Source organism: Vigna radiata, chromosome 10, assembly GCF_000741045.1.
Source record: "Vigna radiata var. radiata cultivar VC1973A chromosome 10, Vradiata_ver6, whole genome shotgun sequence".
Taxonomy (NCBI): domain Eukaryota; kingdom Viridiplantae; phylum Streptophyta; class Magnoliopsida; order Fabales; family Fabaceae; genus Vigna; species Vigna radiata.
Window position 1 is genome coordinate 19,878,146 of NC_028360.1, and position 20,607 is coordinate 19,898,752.

Below are 20,607 nucleotides of genomic sequence, written 5' to 3' on the forward strand. Positions count from 1 at the left end.
AGATAATTAGCTTCACTGAATAAAAATTAATCTAATTTCTAGTTTATACTGTGAAGTTTTTCTGAGAAACATACTTGTATGCACAGTCAATTGTCCAAAAAAGAGAAAAGTGTACAATTCTTTGAGAAGTGTCGTATATGACTTGTATACTGTGCACTAAGTTTATGTCACTATAATTCAATCATTAAAAAGAGTTCAAGTTCAACTCCAATACTTGTGAGTTTATAAAAATAATATAAATGGGTTACTGGGTATATTAAGCTAATCGTGTCTGCTTCGTATTTAACCTTAAAAAAAGAGTTGTTGTTGTCTGATTCTGAGGTTCGTAAGCTAAGTCCACAGGACAAGAATTTACGATGTAGAGGTGTTAAAAAGAGTAACTAAATTATGTAACAAGCTTTGTCATCTCTCAATTTTCATCATGTAACAAATTAGAAAAGTAAATTACGTATTAAAGCTTCTTTTATGTACTGATTGAGCAGGTCAACAATTTTGAACAGCCCTGCTAGTACGTGATTGCTTACGTTAAATTCAGAAAGGCACATGTTGTAATCTTACATACTTTTTACTTTTAAAAGCCCCACACATGTAGTGTGCATCGTGGTGATGACACTCATCAGATTCTTTTACTGGTAAAGGAAGATAAACTCAGAGAACAAAATGGGTTGGAGAGGGATACTGGGTTTTGAATATGGTATAGTTCAGGCACCATTAGGCCCTGATATCTCTGGTCCTCAACTTGTAGCTGCAGTTGCCAATGCTGGTGCTCTTGGTCTTCTTAGGGCCCCTGATTCGGTATGCTCATGCTTCCCTGTTGCTTATCGCTGCCTTCTGTTCTTCAATTCCTGCATCAAGTCATTGTTAACTGTCATATACAGTGTAAATTTACAATCTTTTTCTACAAGTTAATTGTTCTGAGGTGCATAAATATTTATTTGTTGATTTGACTCTAACAGGAATCGCCGGATTATTTGAGGGGACTCATAAAGACGACTAGGACCTTAACTGATAAACCTTTCGGGGTTGGTGTCGTACTAGCCTTTCCCTTTGAGGAGAATTTGAAGGTCATTCTGGAAGAAAAAGTTGCAGTCTTGCAAATTTCCTGGGGTGATTGTACAAGGGAGTTAGTAGATAAGGCTCACGCCGCTGGGGTTAAAGTTGTTCCTCAAGTGAGTTTTCTGTTCATTTATCTATACGAATAGCTTATACACAAATCCTAAGAGAAGATTATATTCTTATTTTGGCGTTCCTTTGATTTGCTCTGCAAATTAATGATTCCGTTATTGGTATCTAACCTTTTACCTATTACAGGTTGGAAACATTGAAGGTGCAAAACAGGCAATTGAAGCAGGTGTCGATGGGATAATTGTACAAGGACTTGAAGCCGGTGGTCATGTAATGGGTCAGGTGTGCATGCTTATAATAATTTTGATGTATATTTATAGATTATAAGTGTCTTGTTTTGGTGTTGATAATTAACAATAATTTTTAATTTTCTGCTTGAATTCAATCATAAGATGGAAGAAAAAATCTTTAGCGGCTCTAAACCCTAAACCTAAATTTTTTAGCGTTAGTGAAGTGGCTAGTGCCATACATAAGACCTACATTCGCAATGGACTACAACATTGGTGTCCCACTGACTGTCATATCTGTCTTTGATACGAAAACTTCAAGTGGGACAACTTGTACTTAGATATAGGAGTCTATGTAGTAGTAGTGATTGCAGATGCTGTATATGTAACATTCTCACAACCCAAAACCTTGAGGTAATGGGTGTGTGAGTCTTCTTTCTTACACACTACTCTTTCAACCACATTCCTACTTGAGTCCAAACTTAAGCTTTTCATATAAAAAAGCTAAAACACCATTTTAACTCAAAACCTTAATACTATATGTATGCTCATATACTGTTTTTCAGGATAATTCGTATTCAATGAGACCAAACTCATACTTGCAATCCTTGAAGCTTATCATAGCTAGTCATATTTTTTCAATCGTGTACAATACACTACTACTATACATTTTTGCCACTCAGAGAAAGTGCTTTCCCTTTCATGTAATTGCAGGATAGTCTAATTACATTGGTGCCAAGGGTGGTCGATCTGGTTGGTGACCGAGAGATACCAGTTATTGCAGCTGGAGGAATTGTGGATAGTCGGGGTTATGTTGCTGCTCTAGCCCTTGGTGCTCAAGGCGTCTGTTTAGGCACCAGGTTTTGAAATATTACTTTCACATTAATCATATTTCACTAACTTGCTCTCCTATCGTTGCTGTAATATCTTGGCATATACAATATTGTGTTTAAATCAATAATTCTGCCTCCATGATTGAAGCCTATAACGGGGCTTTTAACTTCTTTAAAATATAGTACCCTTTAAGTGAAATAATCACTTATTAGAAAGTTTCATATGTTTGGATAAATCTATATGAAAAAACAAACCATTTTCAGTTGTGATCAGATATACGAAGGTTCCCAGCACTGTCTCCATGTCCAACCCAATAATCTCAATTTGAATTAGATTATTTCTGACACTATTACACCTTTTTATATATGTTTTCATGCCAAGAGTCTTGTTTGCAGGTTTGTGGCAACTGAGGAAAGCAATGCTCATTCCACATACAAAAGAAAATTGGTTGAATTTGATGAGACTGCATACACGGATGTGTTTGGGAGGGCAAGATGGCCTGGTGCTCCTCATCGTGTCTTGCAGACACCTTTCTATAAGGAATGGAGATCGCTTCCGGCACAAGAAAACGAAGCCAACCAACCCATCATTGGCCATTCAACAATTAATGGCGTGGTATGTAACAAAGCTAACATTCTTATATGCAACTGTTATCTCTACAACATTTGTGTTTGACTATACTTTTTGCATGAAACAGGACAAAGATATACGACGCTTTGCAGGTACTGTTCCAAACGTGACAACTATAGGAGATCTCGAGAGCATGGTGATGTTTGCTGGCGAAGGTGTTGGTCTCATCAAGGAAATTCTGCCTGCTGGAGAAGTGGTAAAGCAGCTAGTTGAAGGAGCACAGCTTATAATACAGCAAAACTTAAACTAGATTGTCAAATGTCGAGTGAGAGAGCATGCTTAAATTCTGTACAACGGTTGTGGCTTGAAATAACAATAACTGTGCCGATTTCAAGACAAGTTTATAATAAAAATTTCGTTTTTCCATCGCTTCATCTTCAGAAAAATGTAATGTTAACATAAAAATTTACTGCAGGAAAAATTTAAAAGAAAAGAAATAATAAAATGAAAATTAGTTAATTGATAACAAATTTGAAATGTCGAGAAGATATTAGGTACTGCTACAAAGAACACAAATTAGCACTCGTAACCGACCCATTATTTCGATTTCAAAGAAAGTCCAGAGAAAATAAGATCAATGGATTATTACAGTACAACATTATAAAAAGGAAAAACCATTCAATCAAATGATGTTTGCTTAAGCAAAACCTCCTTAATTACTTTGTCCAAGTTCATGTATGAACGACCACCGGGTTTGGTGAACTCCTCTGCCTTCTTCTTCAAATACATCGTCTTTTTTCTCATCTTCTTTCCCTTCTCCCCTACCATCAACTCATTCACCAGCTTCTCCACCTCCTCTCTCTTCACATTGGTATCAATCTCAATCCCAATCTCCCACTCATTGCACACATATCTACAGTTTGTTGGCTGATCTGCAAAAAATGGCCAGCACAGCATTGGGACTCCAGCACAAACACTTTCAGTGATTGAGTTCCATCCACAATGAGTCAAGAATCCACCAACTGATGAATGGTTCAGCACCTGTTCTTGTGGACACCAACCTGCTATTAGGCTTCTGTCTCTAGTTTCATTCACAAAATCAGATGACAAAATCACGGAACCTCCAATAACAAGGTCAGGCCTAATGATCCACAAAAACGGTTTCTTGCTATTGGCCAAACCCCAAGCAAATTCCAACAGTTGATCTGCAGACATAACAGTGATACTGCCAAAATTCACATAAACTACGGATCTGGGTTCCTGGGATTGAAGCCACTGAAGACACTTGGGATCTTCATTCCAAAGATTGGAACCAAGAGAAGCCAAGTGGTTATTCGGAATTTGATCCAAAAACGAAGGGAAAGGACCAATGGTGCAGAGAGAAGGGAGCATAGAAGAGAGAGCATTCATAGCATCTCTCTCAAGCTCATCGAAAGTATTAAAAACAATAGCCGAGACTGTAGGAACTCTACCAGCTACTTCAATGAAATATTCTAGCATGAAATCATTTGGATCTGCTGTCTTTACATAGCTAGGAAGGTCCCTCATGCGAAAATTGTTCAAACCCGGAATACATTCTACTTTGGTGGTGTCCAAATATCCGTTTGTCAGATAACTCTCATCTGCACATCATAACCACAATAACAGTGAGATCCGTAAACGAACGAATCTATACACATATTATATGGAGGAAGAACATAAATTGATACCTTTGAGAGGTACGATTCCCTTATCCACCAGATAACGGAAGTGCATAAAACACAAGAATGTACCTGCACTGACAGGGGAAAGTAGAATAATAGGGACAGAAAGTTCTTGAGCAACTTGTATAGGAAAACTCATGAAACAGTCAGAAAGCAAGCAGGTAACTGGGGGGTTGAGACCAGTAGTTGCAGAGTGGTTAAGTTTAGCGAGAAGTTGGCGAAAGGGTTGGAGGAAGTTGTTTCTGATAGAGTCACAGAGAGAGGGTATGTGTTGACTGACATCACCATCAGAATCGTCATTCAAAGGAGGAAGACCATCTGGGATGGTTTCAAAGCGAAAATCTGGGAGACCCCGAAGGGCATTAGGGCCCCTTGATTTGAGGTAACGTTTGTGGTTGTAGTCAGTGTGGACAAAGGTTATGTGAAAGCCTCTGGAATGAAGGAGCTTTGCTAGTTTGAACAAAGGGTTTATATGTCCTTGAAGTGGAACTGGAACCAGCACAGCGTGTGGCTTTCTCTCTGCAATGTTGCTCATCTTCGTTTTTCCCTTTGAAGGAAAAGCCTCTTAGCCTCTGCGTCGCCTCAACATATACAGCACACTCCAATCAACATTTTTGTTTCAGCAATAACTTTCTGACACTGATGAAGACAGTTGCAATATCTCTTAATTATTGTGAATCTGCGCCAAAGTTGTTTCCAGCAAATTTTGATTTACATTTTACTTTTAATTAAGAACTATTTTAACGAAAGGAAACTGGTTCTCCTAATTCCTTCATCCGCAGGTAACAAGGCTGTTTTTTTGAACTATACCATTTTTTCTTAAAAAATGTCATGAAAAGAAGATATTGTTACGTGGGAATGGTGAGGTAGGGTACCAATTCGTCCCTTCTAGCATTTTCAGTACTTCCATATCTTTTTGATTGTATCAGTTGACAATCACGTAAAATATTATTTTGTTATAATACATTATTTACATTATTTATCATATTATTATTATTATTATCATCGTCATTATCATTATTATTAATATTATATATTGGAAGTTTTCAGAAAGTCAAAGACCTTCAATAATGTTGTCCTGCGAGTCAATTATATGTGAACCACATGTTTTCAAAAGAAAAATCATGTGTGAACAATACCATTCAAGATTTAGAAAAACTCTGTCCATTCTCCACTTTGTGATATCGAAAATTCTATAAAGGAATTTAATCAATAATTAAAACCTAATTCCTTTGTAATTTATATTAAAATATTAATGATATACTTTTATTTTTTAAAATGATACAATACAAAAATTAAAATTATTTAAATTATATTCTTACTATACATATAATAATTTTCAAAATTGGCCAAGCCTATCTACTCCATCTTACTAACGATCATTCTATTGGATGTAAGCCTGGTCACACTTTTTTTTGATATAAATAAATTTTAATTACTTATTTCATTTAATTATCATTAAGAGATTAGTAGACTTTTGACAACAATTTAATACGTGTAGAGTTTATCTTTTCGTAAAAGAAAATGGAGGTTGTAAATATCTCAGTCTCTCTCGTGCACTTCTCTAGAAATAATATAATTTAAATATCAAACAAAACTAATAATCAAAAGTATAAAAATTAATTAAATAAATTAATTTTAACACACTTTAAATTTTGACGCGTATTTACATCTTATAACACGTGTCTCTTTTCAAATACCGTCCCAAAATATCTTTCAAATTTCAAATACACCTCTCGCGTGTCTGATATCAAAACACTGTATTTCTTCCTCTCCTCAAAATAGATTTTTTTTTCAAACAATTTTTCTACATTTATTTATATTTTATTATTATATATTTGCTTTTTTAAAATATAAAAGTTTATTTTTTATAATATTATGTATGAAATAAATACAAATATCAATCATTCTATTATTTTTCTTTAAAAAAAATATCAACACCTTCTCACGCTATATTGTCACACATATGGTATTTCTCTCTTCCATATGTTTATAATTAATGATAATTATCATATTTGGTACAATTCAACCTTTATCTAAACGTAATCGAATTGATTAATTATATTAATCAACAAATTAATATTTAAATAATCCGTTTGTTTCACACTTCAAAAATATACACTATAAAAAATGAAAGTGTAAACACAGTGAATATTAAATATAAACAAAATTCTCACATTAGAACAAATAAGAAATAAACAAATAAGAAATAAACAAATAAAAAATAAATATGAGTTTATATATATATATATATATATATATATATATAAAAGATATTTTATTGATAAGAGATATTTTAAAATAGTATCAAAATAAATTGGTAAAATCTTGATTCAAAAAGATAATATTTTATCAATGTAAATATAAATAGTTAAAAGTTAAAAGTTATGTTTGAGTTTGGAACCTGCTTACAGTGAAAAAGTTGTAACTTATTGCCGTCCTAATACATTGTCGGAGTCCTACGTTATCACATCTGACAAGTGTAATTACGCGGCCAAAACGAGGAAGGTATCCTAGACATGTCTCATATCATTAACGAAGAAAACAAAAAAAGACATGCAGCCACTGAATCTCAAAAGCATATGCTACTTCCTCCCTTTTATAACTTTATAAATTATTATTTAATTATAATATTTTATTTTTATTTATTAAGGTCACCAAGCTGGCATAAGATAATATTCTTCTATTTCAAAAGAATTTTTTTTAACAACTATTTTTAATTTTTTAAAACACATAATTTGTGATTGATTTTTTTAAAAGAATTTTTAAATATAAATTTAACAAACTAATAAAATAATGACACATTTTATTAGTAAAAAAATTATCAAAATATTAGGATGCATTAAAAAAAAAACCCTTTTATATAAACTGAAAACAGGAATTAACGGCAGTTTGAAATGAGGAAGATATTAGAAAACACAACATTATCAATTAGAAAAACCCTTCAATCGAATGATGTCTTCTGCTTAAGCAACACCTCCTTGATTACTTTGTCCAAGTTTACGTATGAATTACCACCGGGTCTTGTTGCCTCCTCTGCTTTCTTCTTTAGTTGCATCGTCTTTTCTCTCATCTTCTTTCCCTCTTCCCCCACCATGAACTCATTCACCAGCTTCTCCACCACCTCTCTCTTCGCATTGTTATCAATCTCAATCCCAATCTCCCACTCACTGCACATGTATCTACAGTTTGTTGGCTGATCTGCAAAAAATGGCCAACACAACATTGGCACTCCAGCACAAATACTTTCAGTGGTTGAGTTCCATCCACAATGAGTCAAGAAACCACCAACTGAAGGATGGTTCAACACTTTCTCCTGTGGACACCAGCTTGTTATCAGGCTTCTGTCTCTAGTTTCATTCACATACTCTGATGATAAAATCACGGAACCTCCAGTGACAAGGTCAGGCCTGATGATCCACAAAAACGGTTTCTTGCTGTTGGCCAAACCCCAAGCAAACTCCAACATTTGCTCAGCAGACATAACTGTGATGCTGCCAAAATTCACGTATACTACGGTTCCAGCTTCCCTGGATTCAAGCCATTCAAGACAACCGGTATTTTCCTTCCAAAGGCTGGAACCTAAAGACGCCAAGTGGTTTTGCGGACTTTGATTCAAAAGTAAAGGGAAAGGACCGATGGTATAAACCCAAGGGAATATAGAGGAAAAGTAGATAGCATTCATTGCATCTCTTTCAAGTTCATCAAAAGAATTAAAAACAATAGCAGAGCCGCTGGGAATTTTAACAGTTTCTTCGATGAAAAAGTTTAACATTGTATCATTTGGATCTGTTGTCCTCAAAAAGTCAGGCAGGTCTTTCAGGCGATAATTTTTCAGACCTGGAATGCAGTCCACTTTGGTTTCCAAATACCCATTTGTCAGATAACTCTCATCTGCATGTCATCATCACAAAGGCCAGCAGCTAAGAGATCCATATATGAAAACACATATTACGGAGTACATTAAAAAATGTAATCGCAGTTTTAAGTTCCTTAAGATTATAAGAAAATGGAGTCAATCCCTGTATACTAAAAAGAGTATATTGATCTTTGTATGATCAATTTTGTTCCTCATCCAGTCAAAATGACAAACAGTCACAAAATTCACCACAGTTCAAAAGGAAGTGGACTAAAGTTGTCCTTTCAAAATTATAGGTACTAAAGTCAATCATGTGCAAATCTTGAAGAAATTAAAACAAGTTTTATCATACCTACATATAGATACTAACTATATTCAATAGATGAGGAACATAACTGTATACCTTTAAGGGGTACGATTCCTCTTTGAACCAGAGTACCATAGTGCATAAAAGACCATAATGCAGCAGCACTGAGTGGGGAAAGGAGAAGGACAGGGATTTCAAGTTCTTTAGCCGCTTGAATAGGAAAAGTCACGAAACAGTCAGAAACCAAGCAGGTAACTGGGGGGTTGAGACCAGTAGTTGCAGAGTGGTTAAGTCTAGCAAGAAGTTTGCGAAAGGGTTGGAGAAAGTTCTTTCTGATAGAGTCACAGAGAGAGGGTATGTGTTGACTAACATCACCATCAACATCGTCATCCAGAGGAGGAAGACCATCTGGGATGGTTTCAAAGCGAAAATCTGGGAGACCCCGAAGGGCATTAGGACCCCTTGATTTGAGGTAACGTTTGTGGTTATAGTCAGTGTTGACAAAGGTTATATGAAAACCTCTGAGATGAAGCAACTTTGCTAGTTTGAACAATGGATTTATATGTCCTTGAAGTGGATATGGAGTGAACACAGCGTGTGGCTTTCTCTCTGCAAAGTAACTCATGCTTATCTTTCGATGCTTGGTCTATGGTCTATGAATAGAAATTGAAACTCTAGCAATACAAGTTCAAATTTAAGGATTGCAGGACCATATTTTATTGGAATAATTATTTTGGAATCATCGGTGACGTTGGACCTACATTATTATTATTGAATCCGGCGGCTATCGGAAGAGGACGATTCATTGATTTCATATTCAATGAATGAGGACCATATTCATCTGTCATTTGCGAATCTGAAGTTGAGAGACAACAAACAAACCTCTTCTTAATGAATTAAATATACCAAATGAAGACATAAGCAGAAGGCTTTACTAAATCTTACGCAAGATACAGAAAAATAATAATAGCAGTCAAAGTGTGGACAGGGTCATCGGATCTCACGTAAACCGATTGATTTTTTTTATAGTAATGATACTGAAAGTCTGGAGTATATACAGAACGATTATCGTTTCTGGGTTGATACATGATTCCTGATTTTGAATTACAAAACATTTTTCTTTTTCACATTAAAGTCAAATTAAGTTTAAACTCTGATCATTATCTTTCATTTTTGTGAAGTCCTCACTCAATGGTTCAGCACATGTTCCATCACAGATTGCGAAGAATCTGTAACGAGTGTGGTTTTGGACTTAGTTCAACAAAGTTTCAACTCAATCACTAAACAATAGCAGCTGTGAAAATTCTGCCACCAAATCATTTCACACTACGGAAAGTTGGGCACCTAACATTTCATTAGCATTTCTAATCTTTGTTTTCTTTTCCTATCATACGTACTTTATTTATTTAGCTACATTCCGGACATTCATATCTTATAAGATAGAATTAATTATTATTAATAGAGTAAGTTAGTGAAGATATAGAATAGCTATCTCTAACCAATTATTTGATCATAATATTATATAACTGAATAAAAAATAAATATAAACAATCAGAATATTAAACAATAGAAAATAATATCTAATATAAGGTGGCTAGTACTGTTCACGTGTCCATTTTACCTATTGCGTAAGAATATTGAATTATATAAAAAATATATATAAACTGAGAATTAATTAATTGATAAAAAGTCTGTAAATATCCTTACAAAGATAGGAATGAATGACACTTTGAAATGTCAAGTAGAAGATCTTGGGTAGTTCTACAAGGCGTTCCAAACCGCCCCCATTCCATCACAGTGCAACAGGTTGTAAAGCAGAAGATCTTCCAGAAGAACATTATGAAAAAGAAACAACCTTTAATCGAATGATGTCTTCTCCTTAAGCAACACCTCCTTAATTACTTTGTCCAAGTTCATGTATGACCGACCACCGGGTCTTGTTGCCTCCTCCGCTTTCTTCTTTAAGTGCACGGTCTTTTCTCTCATCTTCTTTCCCTTCTCCCCTACCATCAACTCATTCACCACCTTCTCCACCTCCTCTCTCTTCGCATTTCTATCAATCTCAATCCCAATCTCCCACTCACTGCACATATATCTACAGTTTGTTGGCTGATCTGCAAAAAATGGCCAGCACAGGGTTGGGACTCCGGCGGAAACACTTTCAGTCGTCGAGTTCCATCCACAGTGAGTCAAGAAACCACCAACTGAAGGATGGTTCAACACTTCCTCCTGTGGACACCAGCTTACTATCAGGCTTCTGTCTCGAGTTTCATTCACATACTCTGAAGACAAAATCACGGAACCTCCGGCGACAAGATCGGACCTAATGATCCACAAAAACGGTTTCTTGCTGTTGGCCAAACCCCAAGCAAACTCCAACATTTGCTCAGCGGACATAACTGTGATGCTGCCAAAATTCACATAAATAACAGATCCAGGTTTCTGGGATTCGAGCCAATTGACACACTCAGTATTTTCCTTCCAAAGATTGTAACCTAAAGATTCCAAGTGCTGATGTGGACTTTGGTTTAAAAGTAAAGATAACGGACCAATAGGATAAACAGAAGGGAAAATAAACGATAGAGCATTCAGTACATCGTCCTCAAGTTCGTCAAAAGTGTTAAGAAGAATTATTGAGTTTTTTTCAACTGTATTTGCAAATTCAACGAAAAACTGCAAAAGTACATCATTTGGATCCGTTGTCCATAAGAAGTCAATCATGTCCTTCAGCAGAAAATTCTCCATGCCAGGAATCCAGTCAACTTTGGAGTCCAAAAACCCGTTTGTCCGATAACTCTCGTCTGCATATCATAAACACAAAAGCCATTGCTTAAAGCTTCCTGTATGAATTGATATCAGGGCAAATTTTCTTTATTTTCTTCGATACTTGTTTATAAGAAAGTTATCACAGTGTTCAAATTGTAAGATAATTACAAAATTCGGTAAAAAGTTCTACTTGACGAAAAGTAGTCTACAGACAAAACTTGAACTTTTTAAAATAAAAGTTATATTTGAGATTATAATATTTTAATAACATTTTTTTTAGCAACTTTTTCACATATATATTTTACCGTTTCATTTGCGTTAATTTGCGTTTTCAAAAAAAATTGTAAAAAAAAAAATTGTCAAAGAATTTTTTTCCAAAATTTAAATATTTGTTCGGGGATACTAAATTTTTTTTGTTCGTTGTGCTAAAGATGTACCAAACAAACACGTGCTAATAAACAATACATATGAGTTTAAGAACGAAAGTACATATGTTGACGCCAACCTTTGAGTGGTGAGAGACCTTTCTCGACCGCGGTGGGAAAGTTCATAACAGACAATAACGAACAGGCACTAGCAGGCCAACAGATAACGTTAGGAAGTGCAAATCGTTGAGCAGCTTGTGCAGCAAAGGACATGCAACCGTCAGAAACTAAGCAAGTAAGTGGGGGAATGAGACCCTGAGAGGCAGAATGGTTAAGTTTATGAAGAAGGTCACAAAAGGGTTGAAGGAAGTTCTTTCGGATAGAGTCAAAAGTTGCGGGTACGGGTTGAGTAACATCATCGTTCTCCAATGGAGGAAGGCCATCTGGGATGGTCTCAAAGCGAAAATCTGGTAGGCCATCGAGAGCATTGGCACCTCTTGATCTGAGCATGCGTTTGTAGTTGTACTCAGTGTGCACAAAGGTTATGTGAAAACCTCTGAGGTGAAGCAGCTTCGCTAGTTTGAGCAAAGGGGTCACATGTCCTTGTGCTGGATATGGAGTCACCACAGCGTGAGGCTTTCTATCTGCAATGTAACTCATCTTTCGCTTTTCCTTTCTTCTCTTGCAAGATGAGAACAGACTGTACATATATCTTCACATGGAGTAACACAAATGACAATATAAGCATCTCTCGTGGTACCAGAATAGACAACTTTTCCAGAGCGGCACCAAGAAAAGGACAAAATTCATGGACCTACTTATTGCCAACCCAACTAATTCAAAGGAAAATTTATGGTGAATGTTCAGCAAGAAATGATGGCTGCAGATATTTCTGGAGTTAGGATAACACAGTACTTGCAACAAATTGTGTATTTCTTAAGTTTACTATATGAAGAAAAGAACATATTATCCTGATTTACCACCGCCTGACAGAGATGTCTAAATCTCATGACAAAGTTAGACTTTATGAATTGATCATTAGTATATTACCATTGGTTCTGCTTTATTATTTTATATATCGTTATCTTTGTGAGATCAAACATGAGTCTTCTGGGTCCCTTTTCCCAAAAAAATTTACAAAGTTGACAAGACTTCTTCTTTCGATATGGGTGTAAAGAGAAGATAATGGCAATGAAAATGCCACGTTTGTCTTTCTCTCCCAAGTTTCTCGGCCATGCATTGCGTGTTTCTTTCTTATACAGGCCTATCTTATCTGATTGAGATTATCTTATCTGACTGAGATTAAAAAAATATCGGGAAAAACAAATCCTGAAGTAGAGATATGAACAACGCATCAGTGGTAATGGATCTGTACTACCATTGCTAATGTTTCCACTCACCAAGTTTCAATCTTACAGGTATTCACCAGTTACGTAAACTCTATAGCTTGGAGCCACCCACTATAACTTACTACTAATTAATGTCATCAAAATAAGTTGAATTAGTAGGATATTATAACCACTAGCTGAAAATTAATACACAACCATGGGTATGCCGGTAGTTTCGTTTACAAGTTCATGTGCACACTGTAATGAAATATTAATGCTTCCAACGGTACTTATTATTTCAAGAAAAATTATGAAAGTTAGCTAGAAGCTTAGCTGAGAATATTGAAACAGAAACATTTTACTTATAATGTTATCAGTTTTTGTAAGATATAAAAGTAGAAATCACTATATATATTATAAGCTTACTGTATTCCTTGAGAAGCAAACTTTGCAATGAATGTTTAGGCTTATCAGTCTTTTATTGCAGAAGCCAACCCTACATTTCTAACAATCCAACAAAGCATATTTTGTATAAAGACTATTTATTTTTCTATTTACATTTAGCAAGGTATTAAATTCAAACCTAATCTATGAAACTATGATCACTTATTTCTTCTTAGATGATCTCATTTTCACGTTTATTAGGAGATTTGGTTTCCTTTTTCCTGTTTGATCTCATTTTCACGTTTATTAGGAGATTTGGTTTCCTTTTTCCTGTTTGATCTCATTTTCAACCTGTTCATTATTTAAACTTTTAGGAAACGCCTTAGATAGTACCAATTGTAGTAGTCGATACATTTAATTCCGCAATGTGGGTTCATTTTGAACGAAACGACAGTGTTAGTTCTTTTTACATAAAATGAAGATAGGCTTAATAGTACTGATAGTCCATATTAGGCTTGTTTGAAATGGTCTTGATTTTTTTTTCAATGTTATTATAGAGAATGTAGTTTATGTTTAATTTAATCTTTTTTGTCGACGATGTTTAAATAATTAACGATACACTATTCTATTGTGCAAAATTCAATGAGATGATATTTAATTGTTGTCATGTCACCATCTTCTTCAACCTTAAGCCCAACACAAAAACTAAAACCCTAATTTCTCTCTAACCACCTAACCCTAGCGCTACCACACCTAAACCCTCAGGCTGTCGCCGCAATCACCACAGACTTGCAAACGCAACCCAGAAGATCATCACCAGGATGCCACTACGACCACCTCCATGCGCCACCATCTTCATCTCGTGCCTTCACCATCATCTTCTTTCTAGTGATTGAGGGTTTCGATTTGGGGGTTTTTGTTGTGTTATCTGGTTTTTGTAAATTGAAATATATGATTTTTGTTTCAAAATTGATTTGGAGAATTATTGGTTATTTTCTGTTTTACAAGTGGTTAGGGATTTTGTTCTTTCTTGCAGGTCTGGGTTTTGCGTAGGATTTTTGAACTTGGAATTTTCTTTTGGAGTATGTATTTGATTTGTTCTTTGGAAGAATGTTGGTTCTCGTTATCACAATTAGGGGTGATCCTTTCTTTATCTTTTTCCATGAATTTCTTTTTTCATTTTGGGTTCATTTGATTCACAATAATGGGTTTTATGGTGGTTGTTGTTGGATGCACGGGTGGCACCAACGAAGGTGTTGGTAGGTGGCCATGGGTGGTGTTTTTGGATGTTTAAGATGAAGAAAATGATGGAGATGGTGTTAGGTGGTGGTTAAGATTTGTGTAAGAAAAAAATTAGGATTTCTTGAGATAAGAGATGATGATGACATATCAAGGATGATGTTTCATTGATTGCACAACAGGACATTGCACAACAGGACAGTTAGCCGTAAGAATTAAACTAAACATAAATTATATTCTTTAGAAGTACATTAAAAGAAACTATGATTATTTCAAACATACCATTAGTGTCATTAAGCCATGAAGATGTTGAACTGAATTTTTGAAAACGAAGAGTTCAATTGAATTTTATAAATAAATCAGAGTTAACTAAAGCGGAAAGAAAAAAAAAAAATCGTAAAAAAGGAAACTCAATGCCCATTGATCCATCAACGCGAACAAAGCCGCCATGAATAAGTGCGCTGCTCCTAAAAGAATTTGGACACTTGCTGCATATCACACTTTTCTTTCTACACTTCCAATCCTTTCCTTTTTCCTATCTTATCCTCTTGGTAATATTAACATAATCAGGGAGAATTAATCAGATTAAGAAATCCAGCTAATTCTTTTGAGTGGATATAGTTCCCGGGTTTCAAAATTCAATGTAAAACTCCTTATCCAAAAAAACATACCAGATTCATATTAGTGACCACACACAACTTCATATTTTGATATTTGAAAAACACAAATAGTATATAACTTAACTTAACAAACATGTTATGCAATATGTAACAAATTTTAAGATTAGTTTATGGTAAATTGTGTGTGTTTATTAAATTTTGAACTCTTGTTAATGTGTATCAAATTTCAAGGTTATCTGAAGTTGTGTATTTCTCATAGTTTGAAATTTAATTTTATCTGTGTTTCAAAATTGAAATCTGTAGAATTTTGTATAATCACCAGACTTATGAACTCCGTACACTTTCTACGAATTTTGATAATACATACGAATTTTGATAAGATTTTCGTTAGTTTCACTTAATAATGTTATAATTAAAAAATTATTCTTGAATTCCAAATATAAAGAAGAAACAGTTATGATAAAAAAAAACATATGCAGAGGGTAGGTTTTATTAAGCTTTAAAGAAGTGTGTTGTTGATAATGGAAAAACAGTAATATGGATTAAAGTCATGAAAAAAGTGTGGAAAAAATGAAGATAGGAGGAGTCGCTGATGAGTATTTTGAAATCGTGGAAGCTTAAGCTGAGTTCAGAAATGGAAGCCGCAGCGTTGAAAGTGGAGTCACTTGCGTGCATAGACTCTACCACTCTCTCTCACTCCGAGCTTCTCGCCCTTTCTCTCTCCTCTCTCTGCGCCTTCGACCTTCGCGCCACCAATGACCTCGTCACACCCAAGATCGACCCCGCGCTCTTCAACGAGAGCGCCGGCTCCCGCCGCCAGACCTACTCCCGCCCCCAGTCCTCCCCGACGGGCCGCCGCCGCCGCCTCGCCGGCCTACTTCCCGCCCCCAAACCCCCTCCCCTCCCCGCTCACGACCCCGAGAACGCCGAAAACCGTCTCATCATTGACTACCTTAAACAACTCATCCGAGAGGACCCCAAGTTCGACCAGGTCCACCTCGCTTCCCCTTCCCTTCCCCCACCCAATGTCAAGCGCAAGCGAGGCCGCAAGCCCAAGCTCAAACTCCACCTTGAACACTGCTACCGCGGAATCGACATTCTTAACCGAAACGGCGTGGCCGTTGATCTCTCGCAGTTGGCCACCTCCCAAGACCCCTTCGCCGATGAGCTCAAGAGGCGCACAGAGGGTTTGAGCAGCGAAGAGGAGCTGTTAGGGTTTTTGAGGGATTTGCCTGGCCAATGGGGGAGCCGTAGGAAGAAACGCAGGATTGTTGATGCCTCGGATTTCGGCGATGTGTTGCCACTCAGTTGGAAGATTCTTCTCGGTTTGAAGAGGAAGGACGGTCGTGCGTGGATCTATTGCCGCAGATACATTAGGTTTTGTTTCTTCTTCCTTCATCACTTGGTAACTTCCTTTTTCGTTATAACTCTACTGTTCCTTAGGGCTTATCCTATATTTGATATTCCGCCGTGCAGCCCTAGTGGACAGCACTTTGTGTCTTGCAAAGAGGTTTCTTCGTATTTACAGTCTCTTCTGGGTAATGGCGATGGGCAATCGCAAAGTAGTCGCAGGAGTGAAAATTTAGTGCAGGAGCAGATAGTACCTGCTGAAAAGGTAAGTACACATTTTGTTGTCGTGGTTGATTTTGTTAAGGATTTGGCTCTTGGAGCATTTATAGAGTACAAAGTGCTCTCAAAATTAACTAGAGAATCAGTAGTTAAGAATTGTGATGAAACTAAACACGTGCTATTAAAACCTTAGAATTGATTGCAATCATAACAGTTGATTTTCTCATTAAAGATTATTATTATTATTGCCCTTTATCCTCTGAAGTGCTCATCCTCGCATTAGAGGAGGTGAATCTGTTTGTTAAATGTTATTGTGAAATTTATGGGCTGTGTGTTTGTGCTGTAGTCTGCTGGTGTCACTCCTGAACGTCAAGATCAGAGACAGATTGTTGCCGTGAACGCGGAGGTGCCTGGATTATTTGCGGGTGCTCATGAAAGAGTCAAAGAGGTTGCCTTGTTGGGAATTGAAAATCTTGCAGATGTGCAGATTCAAGATCTGTTTGAGTGTCGCAAGTGCAATATGAGTTTTGACGAGAAGGATTCGTACTTGCAGCACCTGTTGTCAGTTCACCAGAGGACGACAAGGCGGTACCGGCTTGGTTCCTCTGTTGGAGATGGAGTTATAATTAAAGATGGGAAGTTTGAGTGCCAGTTCTGCCATAAGGTGTTTCTTGAAAGGCGTCGTTACAATGGTCATGTGGGGATTCATGTTAGGAATTATGTGAGGAGAGTAGAAGATTCACCAGGTCAGATTAATGTCCAGAGGACAGATGACAAGTCTCCAGTCAGGGAGGACATGCCGTTAAGGATATCTAAGATGGATGCCCTCATTGAAATTGCTCAAAACTCTATTATGGAGGGTTGTGTCACAGAATCCCATCATTTAGCTAAACTGAATGGGATTCCTGCTTCGGATGTCGCTGTTGGTTACTTGGACCAAGATGGAAACTCTGAGGCTCCAATCAGTGAAAAGCAGATGGAAGATAGCTTGACTAAGAAAAATGTGGATCATCATGGAATGGATGGAAAGGTAGAGGAAGTTGATGATGATAACCGTGTGATAGATGTAAAAATGGTTACTTTTCTTGATAACATGGGTTTGTTATCTGTAAATAAGCAAGATGTTAAAGCATCCGAGACTTCCGAAATAAAAGATGATGTGGAATTGACTATTGAGGAACTGGATCAATCTGGGATTGATTTGGATGGTGTTTCTGAAGTTCGTATACTTCCTTTATCTGAACTTAACATTATACCAGAATCGGAAAAGGGTGAAAATTCTGAATCTTCTAATGCTAAAGTTCAGTTTAAACCTGATGAAGGCATTAGTAACAAGAGTGAGTTAGAATTTGGTTTAAATTGCTTGAAAGATGTACCTGTTACCGTTAGTACTGATGTCCCAGAGATGGTAATGGCAGCTTCTGAAGAAAATGTGGTACATTCTAGTGCTTTTAACTCCTCTATATCCACAGAACAACCTATGGATTGTTTGCCTGCATTCAGCTCTGATAAGGTATAAGGCATAACTGTGGATGCCTTTATTTTAAGGATTCCATATATGTTGAAAAATTGAGGGAATAGTCCTACATATATTATACCAAGCTCCTCTTAGAAAGTGATTGATATGAGGTCACCTGTATGTGCATGCAAATGCATGACATGGCATGTGGACTACCGTGCTTATCCTCATTTGTGTCTCTGAATGTATTCTTGTTTTACTTTGTATCGAACCATTGTTGTAATTCTTTACTATTTACAATGCCCTTGGCACACATTTCTAGTTTTTCAACAACACGTGGTTTTAAGAACCAGTTTTGTCGTCTGGTCAATTATTGTTCCATAGTGATCATTTCGTGTGCTTTCATATAATTGTTAATGCTCTTCTATGCAACACTCGCAGTATAAATATTTATTTTCCATCCTTAGCCATTTGACTTTAATCTGCTATACTGCTGCACTAAGTAAATAGTCAGTCATTTGCTCATTCGTATTTCCTCTAAGGATTACATCATTTATAGAAGCTTTTTTTCACTTTTTTTTTTATTAATTGTTGATTGAATAACAGGTCCATTCTTTCTGAACCCAATGCTGACTTTGCATGTTATGTAGTTTTTAATTTCTTGTTTTTTTCTTATTATTCTGGCCTTCCATGTATTTTACATGGAGAAAAATATAAATCTGTTTATTTGAATTAGTTTGTTTTTTGGGGAGATGAAGGAATCGAAGGTCTGACCTGCCTTAAGTCCTCAGATTAAAAATTTATTTGCCCTGTCTTAGCATGCCATGTGTTATGCTTTTCTTAAAGTTGGCGTGTGCTGGAAATATGAGGAATTTGAAACTGCTAGCCGTTAACGTTGTGCCTGTGCACTGCACTGTACATTTGTCAATGTTTTTTTCTTTCTTCGGTTCAACTCATGCTAAAAGCTAGTTATGGTGATTATTATAATCTAGAACGATTAACTGTAAATCTCTTATGAGCAATTAGCTACTACCCCAGCCATGATAAGTCTCAACTGGTAGGTAGTGCTGAACTTTAACCTTGAAAAATTGTTGTTGTTGCTCATTGACAGGGAGGAAAACAGTTTTCCAGTCTTGAAAATGAACATGATAGCGTGAAGGGTCTCGAGGAATTGAGGTTTGATGAAATAGATAGTGTTGATTATGATTTTGCAAGGATTCAGGATTCTCCTTCTCCGCCTGCTGTATCAGCTGAATTGGCCAATGACACAGTGATGGAAGACACGTATTTATCCTCAGTTCAGTTTGAATCGCAGCTTACAACTGTATGTGTATGGTGTGGAATAGAGTTTAACCATGACGCTGTCAATTCTGAAATACAACCAGATTCTGTTGGATTCATGTGTCCAGCTTGTAAAGCAAAAATCTCTGGTCAAATCAACGTGTTGGACTGTGAATCGCCAAATGCTGGCTGTCTATAGACTGGTAATTTCTGTTTCTCCACAGATTAATAGTTTGATTAGAATTGTTTCCGGCTTCCTATCCTATCTCTTTACTATGATCGTCTAACTGAGAGATACCGTATTCACTGAATTCTGAGGTGAGGGCACTATTTTAGTATTTTAAACTTGCTGATTTGATTTATAATTACTCAAAAACTAATAACATAATAATCTCATTGAACAGACCAAAATAACATAAAAATTGCAGTTATTAGGGAGAGGGAAGGGACTTCAATATGCTTTATTCTTTTTCAGAAGGAATCTATAACGAATTTACTCTTGTTGTCGTTGTACTTGTCACACCTGTAGTGACAGGCAAACTTGTATCATAATTCGTGTCGGCTTCAAATAGAGCTTCTAACTTTGGGTGCTGAATGATCTTCGAGAGACAGTAGAAGGAGGTGATGATGAACTAGAAGACGGCATTTGGGATAAAATACTTGATTTATTGTATTATGGTTTTTATTCTTCTCGTATGTTGTATTGTCGTACATATCCCTGTTCGTATGAGAGCCAATATTATCTTGTAGTATTGTTGTTTCTAATCCACGCCCCTGCTGCAACAGTGCACGTCTCAATTTTGTATTTTCTACATAACTAGAGAGTGTATTCCTAAATTACCCAAATCAATATATTTGTTTATCGTAGTTTAAAAGGTGAAATTAGTACAATTATCTTGGTTTGAGCAGGATTGAGTTTAATTTTTTTAATCAAAGATTCCTGTTCGAATTTTGAAAGAGAAATTGTGATT

At 36.2% G+C, this 20,607-nt stretch overlaps 5 protein-coding genes across 11 annotated transcripts; 2 read left to right on the top strand and 3 right to left on the bottom strand.

Moving 5' to 3' along the window:
- Positions 1-570: 570 nt before the first annotated feature.
- LOC106775606 (nitronate monooxygenase) lies at positions 571-3,188 on the top strand. Its single transcript, XM_014662755.2, has 6 exons — positions 571-795; positions 957-1,169; positions 1,312-1,407; positions 2,067-2,212; positions 2,582-2,801; positions 2,884-3,188. Exons 1-6 carry the CDS (start codon positions 661-663, stop codon positions 3,064-3,066), a joined length of 993 nt encoding a protein of 330 aa, XP_014518241.1. The 5' UTR covers positions 571-660; the 3' UTR covers positions 3,067-3,188.
- A 144-nt stretch (positions 3,189-3,332) lies between these two features.
- Positions 3,333-5,246, bottom strand: LOC106775604 (7-deoxyloganetin glucosyltransferase-like). 2 transcript variants are annotated; one of them, XM_014662753.2, is made up of 2 exons: positions 4,529-5,246; positions 3,333-4,378 (listed from the first exon to the last, which is right to left on the bottom strand). In XM_014662753.2, exons 1-2 carry the CDS (start codon positions 4,992-4,994, stop codon positions 3,435-3,437), a joined length of 1,410 nt encoding a protein of 469 aa, XP_014518239.1. In that variant the 5' UTR covers positions 4,995-5,246; the 3' UTR covers positions 3,333-3,434. The 2 variants fall into 2 exon arrangements, with proteins under 2 accessions (XP_014518239.1, XP_014518238.1); XM_014662752.2 differs by having other exon boundaries at positions 4,466-5,244.
- Positions 5,247-7,297: 2,051 nt separating this feature from the next.
- On the bottom strand, positions 7,298-9,346 carry LOC106775603 (7-deoxyloganetin glucosyltransferase). The gene is made up of 2 exons (XM_014662751.2): positions 8,722-9,346; positions 7,298-8,353 (listed from the first exon to the last, which is right to left on the bottom strand). Exons 1-2 carry the CDS (start codon positions 9,248-9,250, stop codon positions 7,404-7,406), a joined length of 1,479 nt encoding a protein of 492 aa, XP_014518237.1. The 5' UTR covers positions 9,251-9,346; the 3' UTR covers positions 7,298-7,403.
- A 24-nt stretch (positions 9,347-9,370) lies between these two features.
- LOC111240484 (7-deoxyloganetin glucosyltransferase-like) lies at positions 9,371-12,745 on the bottom strand. 2 transcript variants are annotated; one of them, XR_002669975.1, is made up of 3 exons: positions 11,897-12,745; positions 10,333-11,426; positions 9,371-9,481 (listed from the first exon to the last, which is right to left on the bottom strand). XR_002669975.1 is itself a non-coding variant. In XM_014662749.2 (2 exons), exons 1-2 carry the CDS (start codon positions 12,462-12,464, stop codon positions 10,483-10,485), a joined length of 1,512 nt encoding a protein of 503 aa, XP_014518235.1. In that variant the 5' UTR covers positions 12,465-12,745; the 3' UTR covers positions 10,284-10,482. The 2 variants fall into 2 exon arrangements, 1 of the variants encoding a protein (XP_014518235.1); XM_014662749.2 differs by lacking the exon at positions 9,371-9,481 and having other exon boundaries at positions 10,284-11,426.
- A 3,019-nt stretch (positions 12,746-15,764) lies between these two features.
- On the top strand, positions 15,765-20,518 carry LOC106775889. Of its 5 annotated transcripts, none has more exons than XR_002669964.1 (5): positions 15,765-16,704; positions 16,804-16,942; positions 17,243-18,331; positions 19,467-19,954; positions 20,041-20,518. XR_002669964.1 is itself a non-coding variant. In XM_014663124.2 (5 exons), exons 1-4 carry the CDS (start codon positions 15,920-15,922, stop codon positions 19,833-19,835), a joined length of 2,460 nt encoding a protein of 819 aa, XP_014518610.1. In that variant the 5' UTR covers positions 15,769-15,919; the 3' UTR covers positions 19,836-19,839; positions 20,041-20,518. The 5 variants fall into 5 exon arrangements, 3 of the variants coding, with proteins under 3 accessions (XP_014518610.1, XP_014518611.1, XP_014518609.1); XR_002669963.1 differs by having other exon boundaries at positions 15,769-16,704; positions 17,243-18,409; XM_014663124.2 differs by having other exon boundaries at positions 15,769-16,704; positions 17,243-18,409; positions 19,467-19,839.
- The last annotated feature ends 89 nt before the right edge of the window (positions 20,519-20,607 follow it).